Source organism: Pipistrellus hanaki, assembly GCF_964339955.1.
Source record: "Pipistrellus hanaki genome assembly, chromosome: 1".
In the NCBI taxonomy this organism is placed as follows: Eukaryota; Metazoa; Chordata; class Mammalia; order Chiroptera; family Vespertilionidae; genus Pipistrellus; species Pipistrellus hanaki.
This window is the reverse complement of record NC_140503.1, coordinates 6,010,774-6,030,102: the sequence shown is the minus strand read 5'-3', so window position 1 is coordinate 6,030,102 and position 19,329 is coordinate 6,010,774. Positions and strand designations below refer to the sequence as shown.

The window sequence follows — 19,329 nt, the reverse complement described above, 5'->3', positions numbered from 1 at the left end:
TGTAGATAAGCTATCTTTTCTCCCTGAAAAGTTTTTAGGTTCTTTATCCTCAGTGTTTTGAAATTTCATAAATGGTACCTTTAAGATATCTGGTACCTGGTCCTCAGAAGGAAGGTCTCAGGGAGTCCTAATACAGAGGCAAACCACTTGGGAAATGCAGAGGCTTCTACTCTACAACAGTGACAGGTGTCTCCTGGTTTAGGGCTGAAAGACCCTGTGTTTTCTGTTCAGAGGACTGGGAGCAAGCTTCCACATCAGCGGCTCCGATTCTCCTGCAAGGTCAACAGCGCCAAGGGTTGTCCACTGCTCACTACCCACAGGCTCTTTCTCCAACACTCTCTGCTCCTTCATGAGGTCACATCACAATGTACATTTTAGTGCTGCATCCCTCCCTCCCTCAGCCTCCTGCAGACTCTTGGCTCTCTCCATGCTGTGTTCACCTACCCTAGTCTCCTCCTCCTTCTCCTCACCTGAATGATCCTCTGGTCCTCCCCTGGTTCCTCTTACCCTCTGAATACCAGGGCTTCCCCAGGACTTCCTGTGGAGTCTTTTCCCTCCAAAACCTCTCCCTCAGAGAGCTGACTTACCTAAGACTTCCAGGCATTCAGCTACCCCTCATGAGCCCCCAACTTCCCCAAACCACCTCAAGTCCAGAATGGATGTTTCATTAGCACCTAAAATCAGACAATGCCTTACCCCGTCTCCCCATTTCCCATCATCTAAGGAGTAAAGATTAAAAAAAAAAGTTTTTATTGTGTGTGTGTTTAGTATATTTTTATTGATTTTTTACAGAGAGGAAAGGAGAGGGATAGAGAACTAGAAACATTGATGAGAGGGAAACATCAACCTACTGGGGATGTGCCCACAGCCAATGTACATGCCCCTGACCGGAATCGAACCTGGGACCTTTCTTTTTCTTTCTTTTTTTTTAAATATATTTTATTGATTTTTCACAGAGATGAAGAGAGAGGGATAGAAAGTTAGAAACATTGATGAGAGAGAATCATCGATCAGCTGCCTCTTTCACACCCCCCACCAGGGATGTGCCCGCAACCAAGGTACATGCCCTTGCCCGGAATCGAACCCGGGACCTTTCAGTCCGCAGGCCAACGCTCTATCCACTGAGCCAAACCGGTCCCAGCGAACCTGGGACCTTTCAGTCCGCAGACTGACGCTCTATCCACTGAGCCAAACCAGTTTCAACTATTGTGTGTGTTTTTTAATAGAGAAAGGAAATGGGAGAGAAAAATAGATGAGAAACATTGATTAACTCCCTTCCTCGCACTCCCTACCTGGATGAGCCTGTAATCCAGGCAAGCACCCTGGCCAGGTATTGTTGAACCAAGGACCTCTTAGTGCATGGGACAAGGCTCAATCAACTGAGCCACATGGGCCAGGGCAAGGAGCAAAGCTTTTTATCACCCTTCCCACTATCTCCTCTCATGTTTACTCTTTCACAGCACCCTATCTCCCAGGCACATCTGACTGTTTGCTGTTCTCTGATTATACACTGGATATGGAATGTGTGCACCATGATCATGCCAATCTAGTATGCAGCCACCACAGAAACCCACCTACCCATCAAAGCTCAATGCTCTGCAAGGCCCCAATCAAATGCCACTTGCCACAAAGCTTTCTTTGACCGGGTGTCTTATTATCTCTACCCCTGAGATAGAGCCTATATCACATATCTCACTAAATTCTGAGTTCCATAAGGAAGAGGTCACTAACTGTAAGAACACATGACAATATTAAACATTGGCATGACATCTGCCCCAATCTTCCCCAAACCTCTAATCTCACTAATGACTATGTATCCTACAGATTCCATCTATATTTGTCCTGTGTGTGTGTGTGTGTGTGTGTGTGTGTGTGGAGGGTGGCCAATATTTGACACAGGCCTGCATTTAAAATATGAATGGCAGATTAACAGCTGGAACAATGTCATTAACTTAAGTATTGAGCCTTAACTTTTTTTGCTAAGCCATAACAAATTAGAAGTAAATTAATGTGTGTATTTTTCTCTATAACTAGTTTGACTGGAGAGTAGAACAGTGTTGCAAACCTCTGTTAAAACATAGTGGAATTCTGCCAAAACCAGTGTGGCTCAGTAGATAGAACGTCAGCCTGAGGACTAAAATTTCCTAGGTTCGATTCCGGTCAAGGGCATGTACCTTGGTTTCCAGCACATCCCCAGTAGGAGGTGTGCAGGGGGGCAGCTGATTGATATTTCTTTCTCATCGATGTTTCTAACTATCTCTCTCCCTTCCTCTCTGTAAAAAATCAATAAAATATATTTTTTTAAAAAAACATAATGGAATTCTTAAACACATTTATTAACATGTGGGGAAACTGAGGCTCCAGACGGCAAGAGGTCGCCCACCTTGTTTTTGGCAGGATTGGGAGGAGACACTGGATACTCCAGGGCCTCCAGCTCCTTCCTACTCCACTCAAGAGAAAGAAAAGAAGGTGCCCCACTGCTCCTTAAGAGTAGGATCACAGATTTCATTCTTCCTGACCCAGTCCTTACTACATTTCCTGGGTGGTTCCAGGCTCCATTCAACCTCAGGCAGGGGAAAAGAGGACCCTCTACTCCAGAGTTTATTAGTTCCTTTCATTTTACTTAAAATTTTACATCTCTGTAAACTTTTCTATGCCCTTGTAAAAACTGACCAACAATATTGGAAACAAATAATGTAAAAAGGGCAGAGGCGCCAAAATCAGTTTGGCTCAGCAGATAGAGTGCCGGTCTGCGGACTGAAAGGTCCCGGGTTCGATTCCGGTCAAGGGCATATACCTTGGTTGCGGGCACATCCCAAGCAGGGGGATGTGCAAGAGGCAGCTAATCGACGATTCTCTCTCGTGGATGCTTCTAACTCTCTATCCCTCTCTCTTCCTCTCTGTAAAAAATCAATAAAATATATTTTAAAAAAAAAAGGGGGGAAGGAGGGGTGCGCCAGAGGCTTCTATAGGGAACTCGGCCTGTTTTAGGCAAGATAAACATCCAACGGATTCAGACCTTCCTTGCTGCTGGCTTCCTTCCCTCTTCACAGTCACAGGTCCCAGCCATGAATACCTGCACTCTTCCTGTCCCACCAGCTGACATTAACAAAACGCTGGGAGCTTCCCCAGTGCCCCCGTGAATCACAAACGCATGAAATCCTCTCTAGTGGTGAGCTGTACAAAGTAGTAAAGACCCAGGTCTCCTGTAGCTTAGCCCAGGACCACAGACCGCATATGAAACTTACAGGAGCAGGCCAGGGGAAGGTGTAAAGATATCCACTACCAAACAAATTATGTCCAATTTATTTATTCATAAGCAATGTCATTTATGGAATTAAAGAGTATTTACTTCATCTTATTGTCTTCAAAGATCTAAAATGGTGCCACTCACATTAACAGTATAGTTACTATTAAAAATAAAACCAACTGCTTTTGTTTTCAAATGTTTCCCCCTAGAGCAAAAATACAAATCATCATTGTAACTTAGGCACAAAAAAATACAGCCGACAACACTCAAGTAAGATGAAGAGAAAGTTCTTGTAACTTACCTAGCAAATTCTGCCAGTTGTTTGGGATCTGAGAGGTCAATGCCAGGTATCCCTCCAGGAGGAAGTTTCTTTCCTGTCATGTACTCTGAATAATCAGGAGGTGAGTTCTCCCCAATGATCTGTTCTTCAACCACCGTCTCATGGTCAATATCTTTTTTTTCATCTGAAGCACACCAAAAGATGATCTTAGCTAAGTAAAAATGTCTATGTGGGCAAATACATTAAAAAAACTATATAAAGTGTTTTCATTAGCAGCTTCTTAAATGGGATATTTATAGCCACACCTCAATTTCTTTTTTAAAAAAAATATATTTTATTGATTTTTCACAGAGAGGAAGGGAGGATAGAGAGCTAGAAACATCGACCAGCTGCCTCTTGCACACCCGCTACTGGGGATGTGCCCACAACCAATGTACATGCTCTTGACCGAAATTGAACCTGGGACCTTTCAGTCTGCTGACCAACGCTCTATCCACTGAGCCAAACCGGTTTCGGCCACACCTCAATTTCTTAAACACCCAGTCTTTTTGCTCAATCTCTTAAAATCCCATTTTTGCTTGCAGGTCACCAAAATCTTCAATGCCAAACCCAGTGGGCCTGTCTCTGAATGCTCCTTCCCAGCCCACAGGGCGGTTCCCCAGCACCTGCTTCCCTGGATTCATCATCCCCCCCCCCCCCCCCCCTTATCTTTAGCTTCTTGCTTCTCCTACCACCTCTCTCAGAGTTCTGCTTTTGGTCTACCACACACATTTCCTGTTAACCACCAACACTGCATCGAGTCTCACTTTATAGCCTTCACCTTAGGTGGACTCCTGCCTACCTCTCCAGCCTACTTATTCTTCACTCTTCTCTCCTCACTCTGCTCAACTCCATTGGCCTTTTAGTTCCTCAAATGCAGCACGGCTCAGCGCCTTTCCTCTGCAACTTGCTCGTGACTGGGACTTATAAATGTAACTATAGCTGCGTAATAGCTGTCAGCTCTCCCACCAGACTGCCAGCCCCTCCAGGAAAGGGGTGCTGGCCAGTCCTGACCCCATGTATCCGCAGAGCCTTGTTCAAAATCTGCTCGATTGGCCCTCAATGAGCACCTGGCTTGAAGAATGTAGGACCATCTCTAACTCAAATCCAATCATCTCAAATTACCATCATCTCAAATCCAATAAAGTAAAGGAATATTGATCCCATAATTAATCTCTTGTATCACAGACATCAAACCCTATTGATCATTTTTAAAAGGTCTTCTCTCCCTTTCTCCTACCACCATCACCTTAGTTCTAATCATGTTCTGCTCTGGTGACGCTCCAAAGGATAAACTGATACAGAAAATAAAACCTGATACACTTTCACTGGTGGTGCCTCAGCAGAGGTATAAACTACTTTGGCCTGGCACTCTGGGTCCTATGCTGACTATAATAGTTTCATTTTAACACATCGAGGCTCAACCTCTATGTCTCCTGTACATGTGCCCCTCCATACTCCAGCCATTTCCCACAGGTTAATTCACAAGTGCCTGGCAAGGTACTCTATAAGCTGGAGTTCCCCCCTCGGCTCTCTCTAATTCCAGCCTACCTCTGAGCCTCCCATTCTTACTTTCAATTTCTTTATTATTTATTGCTATTAACACTGCCAAACACTAAAATAGTGCTATTATGAGTTTTGTCAGCCTGCTCTCCTAAACTGGAAAAGCCCAGAGTCCAAACCAGCCTTTTACAGCTCTGGTGCCTAAAAGCAGAAAGTGCTCCAAAAACACAATGTTAACTGAAATGTCCTTTTCCTCCACCAAAGTGATTCACAAATAGCAGGAACACTAGAACTTTCAGAAGTAAAAGCTTGGTTGTCCAACTCTTGCATTACCTTCCACCAGTGTTAAAACGCATGTCCAAAAACCAAACCAAATTCTGCAATTAATGTCACTACCAAAAAGAGCACCTAGCTGTTTAGCACCCTGCTCTCTGACACCAGGCATGAGGGAAAGATACAAGGAAAACAGTAGGTTCATTTGATTCAAGTGCAGTTCCTCTTAGCAATGAAAAGCACAGAATACAACTGCTTTAAGTGCCTTTCTCGGCCCATCACTCTCCATTTCAGGAACTCTTGTTGGTCATTACAAGGAATTGCAGATAGAGAGCAGCAGACATTTCACTGAATGTGTGTGTGTGTGTGTGGTGGTGGTGGGGACACTAGTTTAATCACACATATATCACCCTACAAAGTGGGAAATTAGCAACTGCATTTCACAGAGGAGAAAGATGTGGCACAGAAAAGTTAAGTCAGTAGCAAATGTGAACTCATGAAGTCTAAGACCATGTGTTTAGCTATTACGCTCAGCTATCTCTTATTTGGAACTAGAAAGGACTAGATAGAACTGTGCACCTGAAACCTGGATAATTTTGTTAACCAGTGTTAGCAATAAAATTAATAAAAATAAAAAATAAAATAAACCACTTGATACAATGCCTGGCAAAAACAAACACAAAATACACTAGATAATATCTCCAGAGTTACTCATTGAGAGATGAATATCCATCCAGGAATGAAGGGGTGTAAGAAAACAATAGCCGGGTGTACTAATAAGAAAGTTCAAGAAATGTAGTTATTGATCATAAGTCACGAGGCTGGGCTTCTGCACTGTGACCAGATTCTTTCATCCCTCTTCTTTTCTCAGGGCTGGGGCAATTCTTTCACCTCCAATCTCTCTAACTTACACGACTGCTACTATGCATCAACTAACTTTCAAGTGGCACAGAAACACATTGGTGGGCAGGGAAGCTATTTTTCTTCACTGGTGTTTTATATTTCAGATATTAGATTGATGCCAAGATTCAGAAACAATGCTGCTCTGAGCAAGCTATGGATGAAAGCACATCTCAAGTATGCTGGGGCAGAAAAAGACTGACCTCCTGGCATAAGGAAGTCAGGCTAAATCACTCGCTATATTAGTTCAAACCATGACTAAGGGCCTCCTATGTGCCTGGCACTGTTCCATTTCTGGCTGTTCAGGAACAAAACAAAGTTTTTGCTCTCTGTTCTCAAGATCAAGGTGCCAGCCAATTCAGTGCCCAGCGAAGGCCCTCTACAATCTTGCTGTGTCCTCACATATCCAGAATTCCTGTCTCTTCCTGTAAGAACACTAATCTCATTCAACAGGGCTCTATACATAACTTAATTAGTTCCCAAAGACCCTACCTCTAACACCATCACATTAGGAATTAGGGCTTCAGTTTTAGGGTGACACAAACAAGTCAAATAAGGAAATACTTAAGGCTCTGTTCATAGTTTCAATATTCAAGATGAAGCAGGCGGGGTTGGAGGAAAGGATTACACTAAGATGATTAAGAATTAGAATACAGCCGGGCCGAGACCGGTTTGGCTCAATGGATAGAGCATCAGTTTGGGGACTGAAGGGTCCCGGGTTCGATTCCGGTCAAGGGCATGTACCTTGGTTGCGGGCATATCCCCAGTGGGGGGTGTGCAAGAGGCAGCTGATTGATGACTCTCTCTCATCGATGTTTCTGACTCTCTATCTCTCTCCCTTCCTCTCTGTACAAAATCAATAAAATATATTAAAAAAAAAAGAATTAGAATACAGCCCTGGCCTGGTGACTGGGTTGGTTACAGCGTTGTTTGGATACACCAAGGTTGAGGATTCAAACCCCATTGGGCACAAACAAGAATCAACCAATGAATGCATAAATGGATGAAACAACAAATCCATGTTTCTCTCTAAAATCAGTAATTTTTAAAAATACATATTTTATTGATTTTTCACAGAGAGGAAGGGAGAGGGATAGAGAGCTAGAAACATTGATGAGAGAGATACATTGACCAGCTGCCTCCTGCACACCCCCCACCGGGGATGTGCCCGCAACCAATGTACATGCCCTTGACCGGAATCGAACCCGGGACCCTTCAGTCTGCAGGCCGACGCTCTATCCACTGAGCCAAACCGGCCTCGGCAAAAATCAGTAATTTTTTTTAATGAACAAAATAAACCCAGAGCAGAGGCTGGCAATCTCTAGAACAGCCTGTGAGTCAAGCTCAGCCTGTTCCACACCCCTCATTTTCATTGTTTCCTTTTTATCCTCACTTTTAGATATTAACATAGCCCCAGCAGGTTTGGCCCAGTGGATAGAGCTTCAGCCTGTGGACTGAAGGGTCCCAGGTTTGATTCTGGTCAAGGGCACATCCCTGGTTGTAGACTCGATCCCCAGTAGGGGGCGTGCAGGAGGCAGCCTATCAATGATTCTCTCTCATCACTGGTTTTTCCTATCTCTCGCTCCCCCTCCCTTCTTCTCTGAAAGCAATAAAAATATGTTGAAAATATAAAAGATAAATAAGGACTGTTTCTGGGCTATTTAAAAAGTCTAGAGCAGGTGTCGGCCGCATGCGGCTCTTTTGAAGCTTTACCACGGCTCCGACAACTTGCAAGCCTGTGTGAAAACGAAGGTAACGCCTTACAGCCCTGATGTGCTGACATTGTGCACTAAGGTTCAGGAGCAAAAATCCCATTAACCAGGTAAATTAAATATTTTAATTAGCTATTAATTTGCAAAAATATATTTTACACTGTTAAGTGAAAAAGTCCTTTTTTCCTTCAGATTGACAGCTAACTGCACGATCCGGTATATAGCATTAAGGTAAGAAACAATATATGCAGTGTTATATTTGTTTTAAATGTCGCAATGGTTTTGCGGCTCCCAGGTTTTGTTTTCCTTCGGAAATGGGTCCAAGTGGCTCTTTATGTCTTAAAGGTTGCAGACCCCTGGTCTAGTGGATAGAGCGTCGGCCTGTGGACTGAAGGGTCCCAGGTTCCATTCCGGTCAAGGACATGTACATTGGTTGCAGGCATATCCCCGGTAGGGGTTGTGCAGGAGGCGGCTGGTCGATGGTTCTCTCTCATCTATGTTTCTAGCTCTCTATCCCTCTTACTTCCTCTCTGTAAAAAAATCAATAAAATATATTAAAAAAAGAAAAGAAAAACAAAAGTCCAGTCTCACCTGCCCTCCATGCCCCAACTAAACTGGCTTTGTGTGATTCAATGTCTAATCTACGGTACATGATGGCCCTGGCAGGTGTGGTTTTAGTTAGTTTAGAGCTGCATCCTGTACAATGAAAGGTCACTGGTCTGATGCCAGTCAGGGCACATGCCAGACTTGTGCTCTTAGTCCCCGATAGGGGATGTGGAGGAGGCAGTCAATCGATGTTATACTCTCACATTAATGTTTCTCTCTCTCCATCTCCTTTCTTCTATCTCTAAACAAATAAAAAATTAAAAAAAAAAAAATCTCTTCCCTTCAAGAGGCCTTTTCTTCCTATTCCTTAACCTTGCTTGGTTAATGAATAAAGAGAATGGCACCCACTTCATAAGGTTAAGACAAGATAAGACACTAATGCCAACCATTCTGTCTGGAATAGAGGAGTGTGCAAGAACTCCTTTGGTCCACTTTTCCTTCCTCCTGGGTTTTAGGAGACAGAAGGTACATGCTTAATGGTTTTTAAAGAATGTAGTAAGCAAGTCAAGAACATAGAAAATTATAGAAAATCTTCAGTTAGGTTACACTTTAAGTCTTTTTGGCCATTCTGTGTGTGAAATGTGACGCTAGATTGATGGGAATCTGTGCATTACTAGCAGTCAGTGGTCCCCTTCGAATATAAAGCAGTTTATTTTAGAATTCAGTCCTAAGTGCTGAGACCGGTTTGGCTCAGTGGATAGAGCGTCAGCCTTTGGACTGAGGGGTCCCGGGTTCGATTCAGCTCAAGGGCATGTACCTTGGTTGTGGGCATATCCCCAGTGGGGGGTGTGCAGGAGGCAGCTGATCAATGATTCTCTCGTCAATGTTTCTGGCTCTCTGTCCCTCTCTCCCTTCCTCTCTGTGAAATATCAATAAAATATATCTAAAAAAAAAAAAAAAGAATTCAGTCCTAAGTAAAGCTTGATTTCCTTATAATGTTTTCCCATCTTGGAATCAGGTAACAGTAGTAAGATTTCCTTTTGCACCTTGATTGCCAGGAAGCTCATTAGGATTGACCCTAATGCTTCCTTATTTTGTTGTTGTTAATCCTCATCCAAGAATATTTTTTCCATTGCTTTTTTAGAGAGAGTGGAAGGGAGGGAGAGAGAACATCAATGAGAGCGGTTGTCTCCTACATGAGCACGGCCCTTGATCTGGAATTGAACCCAAGATCCTTTGGTGGGTGGGGTGGTCCTCTAACCACTGAGCTACTGACCAGGATGGACCCTAACACTTCCTTTCTTCTGAGCCTGAGTTTCTATATTTTTACCAATTCTCACAATTATTTACCTATTTATTTACTTATTTATGGGTTTATTAGATTTTATTTCTCCACACCTTCCATTTTAGGGCATTAACTTTGGTCTGACAATTCTAGGTGACTTTTAGCAAAAATGACATTCCTTATTCACCTCTACCACCTCCTTCACTTAAATGGGACAGAGACTCACTGCTAAGAAATAGGCAAAAGTGAGTCATAGGCTGCTTACACCTTTCCCCACTACTGAAGACCTTTAAGTAAGGATAATATCACTTACTAAGTACCTGGTACCTGTTTTATGCCAGCAACTATCACATTCCTTAATTCAAGCCAAAACCTTTAAGGTATTAACCTCATGTTTTTTGGTCGAAGAAATCAAGCCTCAGAAATACCAAGTAATGTACCTAAAGCACAGTGAGTCACAGATCTAGAAAGTGATTCTGAAGTCCATGCCTTTTCTAAAAGGGAAGGCTTTCCCACCCCTCCCCAGCCTCAACATCTCTTTCCCACCTCTGTGGTAACAGAGGAGTGTGGCATTTGGGTCTATGGGCTAGGATTCTGCCTGTGATCTCAGCTAGTTACTGAGAATATTCTCTGTGTCTTGTGCTGTTCTAAGGCTACAGGGTTATAGCCCTGGGCTTATACAATGGTTCTGACCCTTTCTAATGCCGAGACCATTTAATACAGTTCCTCATGTTGTGGGGACCCCCAACCATAAAATTATTTTCGTTGCTACTTCATAACTGTAATTTTGCTACTGTTAATGAATCGTGATATAAATATGTATGTTTTCTGATGGTCTTATGCGACCCACAGGTTGAGAACCGCTGCTGCAGAGCCTAAGGCCATCAGAAAACACAGATATTTACATCACGATTCATTAACAGTAGCAAAATTACAGTTATGAAGTAGCAACGAAAATAATTTTATGGTTGGGGGTCACCACAACATGAGGAACTGTATTAAAGGGTCGTGGCACTAGAAAGGTTGAGAACCACTGCTTGAGCCTAGAGCTACAGTTCCCAACGTGTGGCATATGCCCCACGGGGGTGGGGGGGACAATTAGATTTTTAAGGGGGGCAATACAAGAATGAGTTATGAACAGTGAATTTTTTTGCACTTCTTATGGTTCCAGGGGCCTCATATACAATATATATTTTGACATATTTATGCATTTGAGTTCTCTATTATATATTCTGAAATTTTGCTACTTTTCATATCACTTCATATTATTATTTTTTTTAACAATTTCTTAGTGATTTCTTCCTTATTACTTAACTGTCCTTTCTTTTATTTTTTCTCTTTCATGGATGCCATGTTCCTTGGAAGCTTGATTAGACCAAGTTAATGGCCTTTTAGGTTTCCTCCATGTGAATAGAAGTTCACTTTTTGAATAATAAGAATTATATGTCACGGGGAGTGAGGGTGGAGACACATCAGGATTCTAAAATGAATGAGGCACGACCAAAAAAAGGTTGGGAATCACTACTCTAGAAAAAGTAGACAAGAAAATTAAGAGAAAAAGAGCAAGAAGCTTGCAGATAGTGCTACAAAGAAAATAAAACAACAGTTATGAGATAGAGTGACAGTGTGTGTGTGCACTAACTCAAATGAGCAGAGAAGGCCTCCTAGAGCTGAGAGTTGAAAAACAAGGATGCACTAAGAATGGAAGCAGAGCAAGTGCTAAAAAGCAAATTTAAGGAACTGAAAGGAGGTAGGAAGGCTGGAGCATAATTGGAGTAGAGGGAGGAGCAGGGAAGGAAGCAGGGGCCAAATCATGTGTGGCCCTGCAGGTTATGCTAAAGGTGTTTGGATTTTCCGGACAATAATGGGATGTCTGTGGGGTGTGGATATGGGTGTGTTAAAACATACAAAATATAAAGTTTACCATTTTAACCATTTCTAAGTCTATATAGCTCAATGGCATTAAGCATATTCATTGTTGTGAAGGGTTTTTAAGCCAGGGAATGAAGTCAACTGATTTGAAAAGTCTTAGAAAATTCAGAAAATAGATTGTGTGTGTATGTGTGTGAAATCCAGAGGTCTGTATTTAGTCATTATTAAAAATCTATCAAAACTCATTTAATATAGAAACCATATGTATTTATACAAGAAAAAAGACCCATCACAACGTTAGATTATTTTAATATTTAGTCATATCTGAAACCACTGTGTAAAACTAACTGGATGATTACTAGCATTTTACTCGAGAGTTCCTAATATTCAACAATTAAAGAGCTATGCTTTAAAAAATGTAATATATTGTTTCCTACTGTCACAGAGGAATTCGAAAAAGGAGAATTTCTTGGTATAAAGGAACTGAAAATGCTTTCAGGGATACCACTACTCCAAACAAGTCATTTTACAAAGACCCCAAGGCCAGAAGTTACGATATTACAAGGTCAGATACTTTGGGTCAGTGCCCTCTAAAGAGGAAATTTGATGGCTTACTAATATGATTCCCCAAACCCCTGGGCTACTGTTATTGGTATTTAATCACCAAGTTAAATAGAATGGGACCTGCTAACACAATATACTTAGCACTAGGAAATGGTTCCTTTATGCATTTGAAATTAAAGCCCACCACACATAGGAAGGTACAAATTTATATGACAGAGTCCATTAACTTCTATGACCTCCACACATCTTCCTAATGTTTTGCTAACAATAGGGAAATGTGTTATTTCCAACATCCAAATAAGACAGCAAATTTTAAATATACAAGGTTTAAGAGTTTATCAAATATTATAAAATACAATTCACGGGTAAATTTCCAGATCCTAAAATTATAAAAACTTTTCACTTTTGCATACTCTTCCTATGGGAAGCAGTTAGAGCAGGATTTATAAAATGGTCACCGGGAAAGAACAGATCTGGAGGTAACAACAAAAAGCAGACCTTAAGAACTGTTCGTTCTAATAATTTCTTAAAATTTTTTTATTTTGCTAATAACCTGTTATGGGCCCTAAATTTCACCACCTTAAAACAAACAGACTTTATTAAGCAGACTTAGTACATACCCTCATAGGAGTCTGGCATACTTTCAAAATATTATTTTACTTATTCCCTTCCAAAAGCCTAAAATGCAGGAGGCAGGTCAGGAGTTCTGACCTTTTCCTGATATAGATTCTTCTTTCCGCACTAGGGAAAGTCTGCTGTTGAAGGTGGGAGGGAGAAGAAAAGGTCAATATGTGGACTAGAGAGTCTAACAGTGGAGGCTTTATCAGTAAACCAGGCTTCCAGAGCTACCAGGTCAGGAACCAGGATCGGACTTAGGCTGCCCCACGTAGCTGTTGACGTCATTACTTTGGAGAGGACTTCTTTGGCTTAGCTCCATGGAAATTTATGTTTATAGCATTCCTACTTAGTGATAAGTAGCACGGCCAAAAAAGAGAACTTCAAAATCCACAGAAAAATGGCAAATGTTCACAACTAGTGACTGCTGGCGTACCTGAATTTTTAAATTATGTAACATTAAAAAACTTTTTAAAAATATATTTTTATTTCAGAGAGGAAGGGACAGGGAGAAAGAAACATCAACAATGAGAGAGAACCACTGATCAGCTACCCCCTTCATGCCCCACACCGGGGATTGAACAGTGACCTCCTGGTTCATGGGTTGATGCTCAACCACTGAGCCATGCCAGCCAGGAAACACTGAAAAAATTTTAAGACATTTCGATTTTCTTCCAATTTACTAATTCTAGTATCAAAAGTTTTCTGGTCTTAGATGTTTTGCTCAATCTACCACCAAGCACTTCTGCATGTGGTCTAATAAGATAATTAAAACATCAACAGCCTTGAGTGAAGGCCACAATTTTTAACTACCTAAAACATTAAGATTTTAAAGCCTTCTTAGGTCTCTCTCAAAACTAAATGTTTTAAATATTCAGCTTTTATCATTAGCCTACTCCACCTAATGCTCTAAATTGTTTAGTTTACAATAAGCTCCATAAAATAGTATGTCGCTCCTATACCGTAGAGATGAATAATGTGCCCCTGATCTGGCAATATTGAAAGTCATTAATTATATGCAGGGGGGGAGGGAGAGTGGAAGAAAACATTTGCCTTGAAGCGATGAATTAAGAATAATGAAAACAGCCCTAGCTGGTTTGGCTCAGTGGATAGAGCATCGGCCTTGGGACTGAAGAATCCCAGTGCAATTCCAGTAAAGGGCACATGCCAGGGTTGTGGGCTCTATCCCCTGTAGGGGGCATGCAGGAGGCGGCCGAGCAATGATTCTCTCTCTGAAATAAAAAATAAATAATGAAAACAGTTGAACTGTGATTAAATAGTGAATGTGTTCAGCCTTACCTGGGCCTTAACCTTCTCATGTGAAAAATAAGGTCCTGTTAATCCATACAATGGAGCACTATTCAGCCCTAAAAAGGAAGTACATCCACAACATGGGCGAACCTTGAAAACAGTGTAAGCCAGACACAAAAGGCCACATACTATACAATTCCAATTAAATGAAATGTCCAGAACAGGCAAATCCGGAGAAACAGAAAGTAAAAAAGGAAATGGGGAGTGACCGCTAACAGGTATGGTGTTTCTCTTTGGGATGATGAAAATGTTCTGGAATTAGATAGTGGTCAGGGTTGTACAACCTGGTGAATATGTTTTAGAAATTACTGAACTGTGCACATGTGAATTATATCAATTTAAAAAAGGAAAAAGCAGATGTCTAAGGACTTTATAACTTTCAGATCTAAAACTACCCGATAGCTACTGCTGCCCAATTCAAAGGCATCAACCATAGGTACCACTGTAACTCTGGTGGGAAATCAAAGAAGATGGCATATAAGCAAAAGAAACTAATAAAAACCAAATATTTGGTTTCCACAAACATGCTGGGCTGGGCCCCTGTTCAGCTTTAAATAACAAAACAAAAACAAAACAAACAAAAAAACCCACACAAAATAAAACAAGAGGCACTAATAAGTAACTAGAGTCCTGAGAATATGACCCTATATATACGATTACTTTTATTAAGAACTTCAGATAACTAAGTTCGGTGTTAGACAAACTGTCACCTCAAGAACTCATTCCAACCTAAGACAATGTTTTAGTGAAACTCAAGTATAGTTGAAACTTTCGAGACTAGGATCAAATGAGAGCAAGTATGTGAAGCAGTGAGTACATTGCTTGCCTACACACACACACACACACACACAGCCTAACAATTAACCTGCTTTGATTTCTTTAATAGATCTTTATTGATTTCAGAGAGGAAGTGAGAAGGAAAGACAGAAATGTCAATGATGAGAAAATCATTGATCATCTGCCTCCTATAAGCCCCAGTGGGGATTGAGCCACACACAACCCAGGCATGTGCACTGACCAGGATTGACTGTGACCTCCAGTCTCGGTGGACACACTCAGCCACTGAGCCATGCCCACAGGACTGATTTCTTCACCTCTTAGCAATTAGCTCCTTATTTCAGATCTGAAGATGAATCTACAGTGTATGCAGAATTTTAACTTGGGACATGTATAGTTAATTACCAACTATTTACCTTCTCGTTGGCAATAATTCCAAACCACAAGAAGAGGGCTAGTTTACCAAAAAACATGTCTTAGAAAATAGACTGTACTATGTTATTGCCATCAAATATTTACCACCTTTATACACAGAGGATTCTGTAACACCAGACATTCTTTAAAAAAAAGGGGGGGTGGGGGAAGACAATTACCCCATACTGTGCAACCAGGTAAGCGGCCACTTGAACAGGGATAGTAATGACTTTTAAACTAGACTTAAGTGTAAATTAACTACCATTAGTCAAGCCCTGAGACTTTCCCCCCTGACTGATTTGATATGAACCACTTCATCAAGTAAAGCCTCATTATCAAATTTTCAAGGTATTGAAAATACAATAGTTTAGCAATTTAGTAAGATCAAATGCAGAATCTGTAAAAATTCCCTGGTTTTCTAAGTTACCATAAAACCAACATGACCATACCATAAGAAAAAGTATATTTAATGTTACGTGGTTAATATATCTCTAACTAAATATCGAATTTCAAAGAAACCCTCCATTCAGCCAACTCAATATAACCAACACTTTTTCTCCTCTCTTATTCCATGCCTATTAGTGCAAAAACATGGCTTTTAGTTCCAATATACTCAGTGGGCAATTATTCTGAGCTACCAAGACATACAGAAGGCATCTTTTGATAACCAGTAGGTCCTAAAGTAGATTTTATTTTAACATAGAGCTCCTGCTAAGCTAAAAGCCCTCTGAAATGCAGAGCAGCGCCTGTTAGCACTTGCTATTGGGATTTTGGCAGCAGCTCTGATCCCCTTTGCTTAGTTCTGAGTCACAGAACTAAGCCACATCCAAACAGCTTTAGTTATTAGTTATCTCAACTTGGTGCTTTCAGTAGATACAACCAGACCAGCTTTTCAGTCCAGACTTTTCACCTTCTATTGAAATCATTCCTCTAAATTTTAAAAACCCTTTAATACCCTTTGATCATCTGCCTCCTATAAGCCCCAGTGGGGATTGAGCCACACACAACCCAGGCATGTGCACTGACCAGGATTGACTGGTCACATTTTGAGACTCCATGCAACTTTGAGAATTTATGAAATAGCATTGAAGTAACTTAGTACTAAACTTAACCATCACAGGTACTAGATTAGCTACGGCAGGATTATTCTCAGCCTATTTAATATCCCAGCAATTTAATTTGTTAGATTTATAAATAAGATAGACATAAAAAACCGCCTTTTGAAAAGTATAAATACCCTATGTAAGAGATTTACACATGCCTGAGATACTTTTCTGGTCTACATTCAAAGCAGTATTAAAATAGAAGGCGCTTTTCTAGAGTACTTTTCACGGGAAAAATAAGGTAGCTTTCTACCAAAGTAGTACTCGATTTTATTCAGTGGAATAGCCAACCAACTTATTTGCAGACATACTTCAAAAAAGAACTTCCGGAAGCGTCAAGAGCTAACAATTATCTACAAACACTCGCGGCCCCTGTCCACGACGTGCTGCGGGGGAGCGCGGTGCAGGCCGGGCCGCGACACGGTGACAGGCCTGCCGACGCCAAGCCCGCAGACGCCGGCCCGACGTGCCGCCCAAGTCCCGCCCCGCGAAGACGAACGCGGCCGCGGGCGGGGCCTGGCCTGCGCGGTGCGTGGGAGCAAAGGGCCCGGGCACTCCCGCCCCCTTCGGAAGGCGCCTCCCGGGAGCAGTGGAGGGTCCGGGGAAGGGGGCGGGGGCGCCGGGAGGGTGAGCGACGCCCTCTACTGGGAGGCGGGGGAAAGGCGGCGGCGGGACGCTCCGCCGGGCCGGGCGCGAGGTCCGTACGCCCCACCAACGCCCTCTTCGCGCCCCGAGCCCCGGGTCTCGCGGGGAGCCTGGCGGGCGGGGGCCAAGGACAACGAGCCGACGGGCCGTCCGTTGGCCCGAGCGCGCCCCGCCCCGCCCCGCCCGCGCCGCGGGGCCGCCCAGCCCAGGGAAACTACGCCATTGCGGCCTAGCGGGCGGCGCCGCTCCTCCGCCGCCATCTTTTCGGGCCGCGGCCGCCGCCCGCCGCCCCCGCCGCGGCCCGCCCGCCCGCCATCTTTTGGGGCCGCCATACTTGCCCTGCGAAGAAGATGGCGGCGCCCATCACACACATAAAACATGGCTTCCCTTCAAAACAAAAACATCCCGGGGGCCGGCGCGGGCCGGCGCGCAGGGCCGCTCACCTGAGGACCACATGGTGACCGAGAACTCGCCCTCCAGGGTCTTGATCTGCACCTGCTTCTGCTCCCACTTCTTGTTGCCCGCGTCCGCGCCGCCCGCCGTCCCGGCCCCGCCGCCGAGGTAGCCCTTCTTGCCGCTCTTCTTGCCGCCGCCCTTCTTGACGCGGCCGCCGCCCGACGACGAGCCGCCGCCGCTCTTGCCGGCTGCCGCCACGGTGACCAGCGTCTGCTCGATGTAGTCGTCGTCGCCACCGGCCGGCGCGGGCACCGGGATGAGGATCTGGTCCTCGAAGCCGTCCTCGGCGCGCAGCCCGTCCGAGTCGTCGCCGCCCACCACCTCCTCGCGCGTCTGCACCAGGATCACCTCCTGGTGGTGGTGCACCTGGGTCGGGTCGTCGGTGACCAGCGGCTGCAGCGCGATCATGGGCGGGTGGTGGTGGTGGTGGTGGTGGTGATGGCCCAGGTGCCCGTGGCCGCCCCCGCCGCCGTGGTCGCCGCCGCCGCCGTCCTCATCGTCGTCGTCGTCCTCCTCCTCGCCCACCACGGTAGTCTCGATCGTCTCCACCGGGATGGTCTCCACCTCGATCTCGTGCAGCTCCACGATCTCGGCCGGCATCTCCGAGCCGTCCGCGGCGATGTAGAGGGTGTCGCCCGAGGCCATGGCTGAGGGCTCCTCCGCCACGGCCGCGGCGGCCTCGGCTCCGAGGCTGCGGGCGAGAAGGCGGCCGGCCGTGGGGAAGGAAGGCAGAGGGAGGAAGGCGGCGGGCGGGCGGGCGGGGGGGAGAGGGGGCGGGCGGCAGGGGGAAGGGGCGGGCGCGGCGGCGGCGGCGGCGGGCTTCCCCGCCTCCTCGCCTCGGTGCGCCCCGCGCTCGCTCGGCCGCTGCTCACCCCGGCGCCCCACCTCACCGCGCCTCGGCCTCCTCCTCTGGCCGCGCCTCCTCCCGCCCTCCGGGCCGGCGCTCCGCTTCCCCTTCCTCCTGCACCTCCGCCTCCTTCACACAAATACCAACTCCTCACCCTGAGCCCAGATCTGGCCGTCGCCGCCGCCGCCGCCGCCACACTGCGCTCGAGCTCGCCTCGCGAGACTTCCGCGCTGTCCCGGCCCACCCCGCCTCGCTCCTACTCGCCAGCTAGCCCTCTCGCTCCTCCTCCTCTGCCAATCGGTCTGCCGTTCGCCACTGAGGCCCCGCCCACTCTCCCGGGCTCCTCCCGGATTGGGGCAGGCGGGACGGCCCCCGTGCGCGCTGGCTGGCCCGCGGCGCGTGACGTCACTGCGCCGTCGCCGCTAGTCGCGCGACTCCCGCCTTCCACGGTGCAACAGCGGCAAAATCCGTCGCCCCGGGCCCGGGCCGCACTCAGGATCCGGGCGTCGCCGCGCGGCAGCCGCTACCTCGGGAGCTGGTGAGCGGTGCGCGCGGCCCGGGGCACCGCGGGGGAGGGACGGCCGACGGAGCGCGGGGACCAGAACCGGGGGACCGCGTGGGGAAGCGGGCGGCGCGTGCGAGGCAGCCCTGGCGCCCCCAATAAAGTCTTGTTTTGACGAGAAACGCCTGAGCCTCCTTTTTCTCGCGGGACGGCGTTTGCTCTTGGCGACTGCCTTCGGGCAGGCCATGTCGGCTGCGACCAGTGTGGGCGGACAGCAGAGCGAAAGGAAAATGTCCGTGGTCTGCCGCGCTCCCGCATGGCCCGGCGGGGCCCGGGGCGGAGCGCAGATTGGGCGCGCGGAGCCGGCAGGTGGAAGTGGCGCGCGGAGCCCCTGGCCCGCCGTTGGGAGGGTGTCCGTTATCCTTTTGTGACCCG

The 19,329-nt window shown here is 45.6% G+C and overlaps 1 protein-coding gene across 4 annotated transcripts in view; it reads right to left on the bottom strand.

The window, feature by feature from the left end:
• The window catches only part of YY1 (YY1 transcription factor), a 32,943-nt gene extending 13,866 nt beyond the window's left edge, over positions 1-19,077 (bottom strand). For 2 of the 4 annotated variants that reach the window (XR_014795481.1, XM_084889509.1), the window contains exons 1-2: positions 17,533-19,070; positions 3,552-3,714 (exon numbers count right to left, since the gene is read on the bottom strand). Coding sequence is in view for 3 of the 4 variants with exons in the window: in XM_084889509.1 (XP_084745635.1) it covers positions 3,552-3,714; positions 17,533-18,190 (821 nt within the window). In the remaining variant the exon portion in view is untranslated. Of the gene's footprint in view, positions 1-3,551; positions 3,715-17,532 lie in introns of all 4 variants that reach the window. The other 2 variants (XM_084889511.1, XM_084889510.1) reach the window with 2 other exon arrangements.
• Positions 19,078-19,329: the final 252 nt, after the last annotated feature.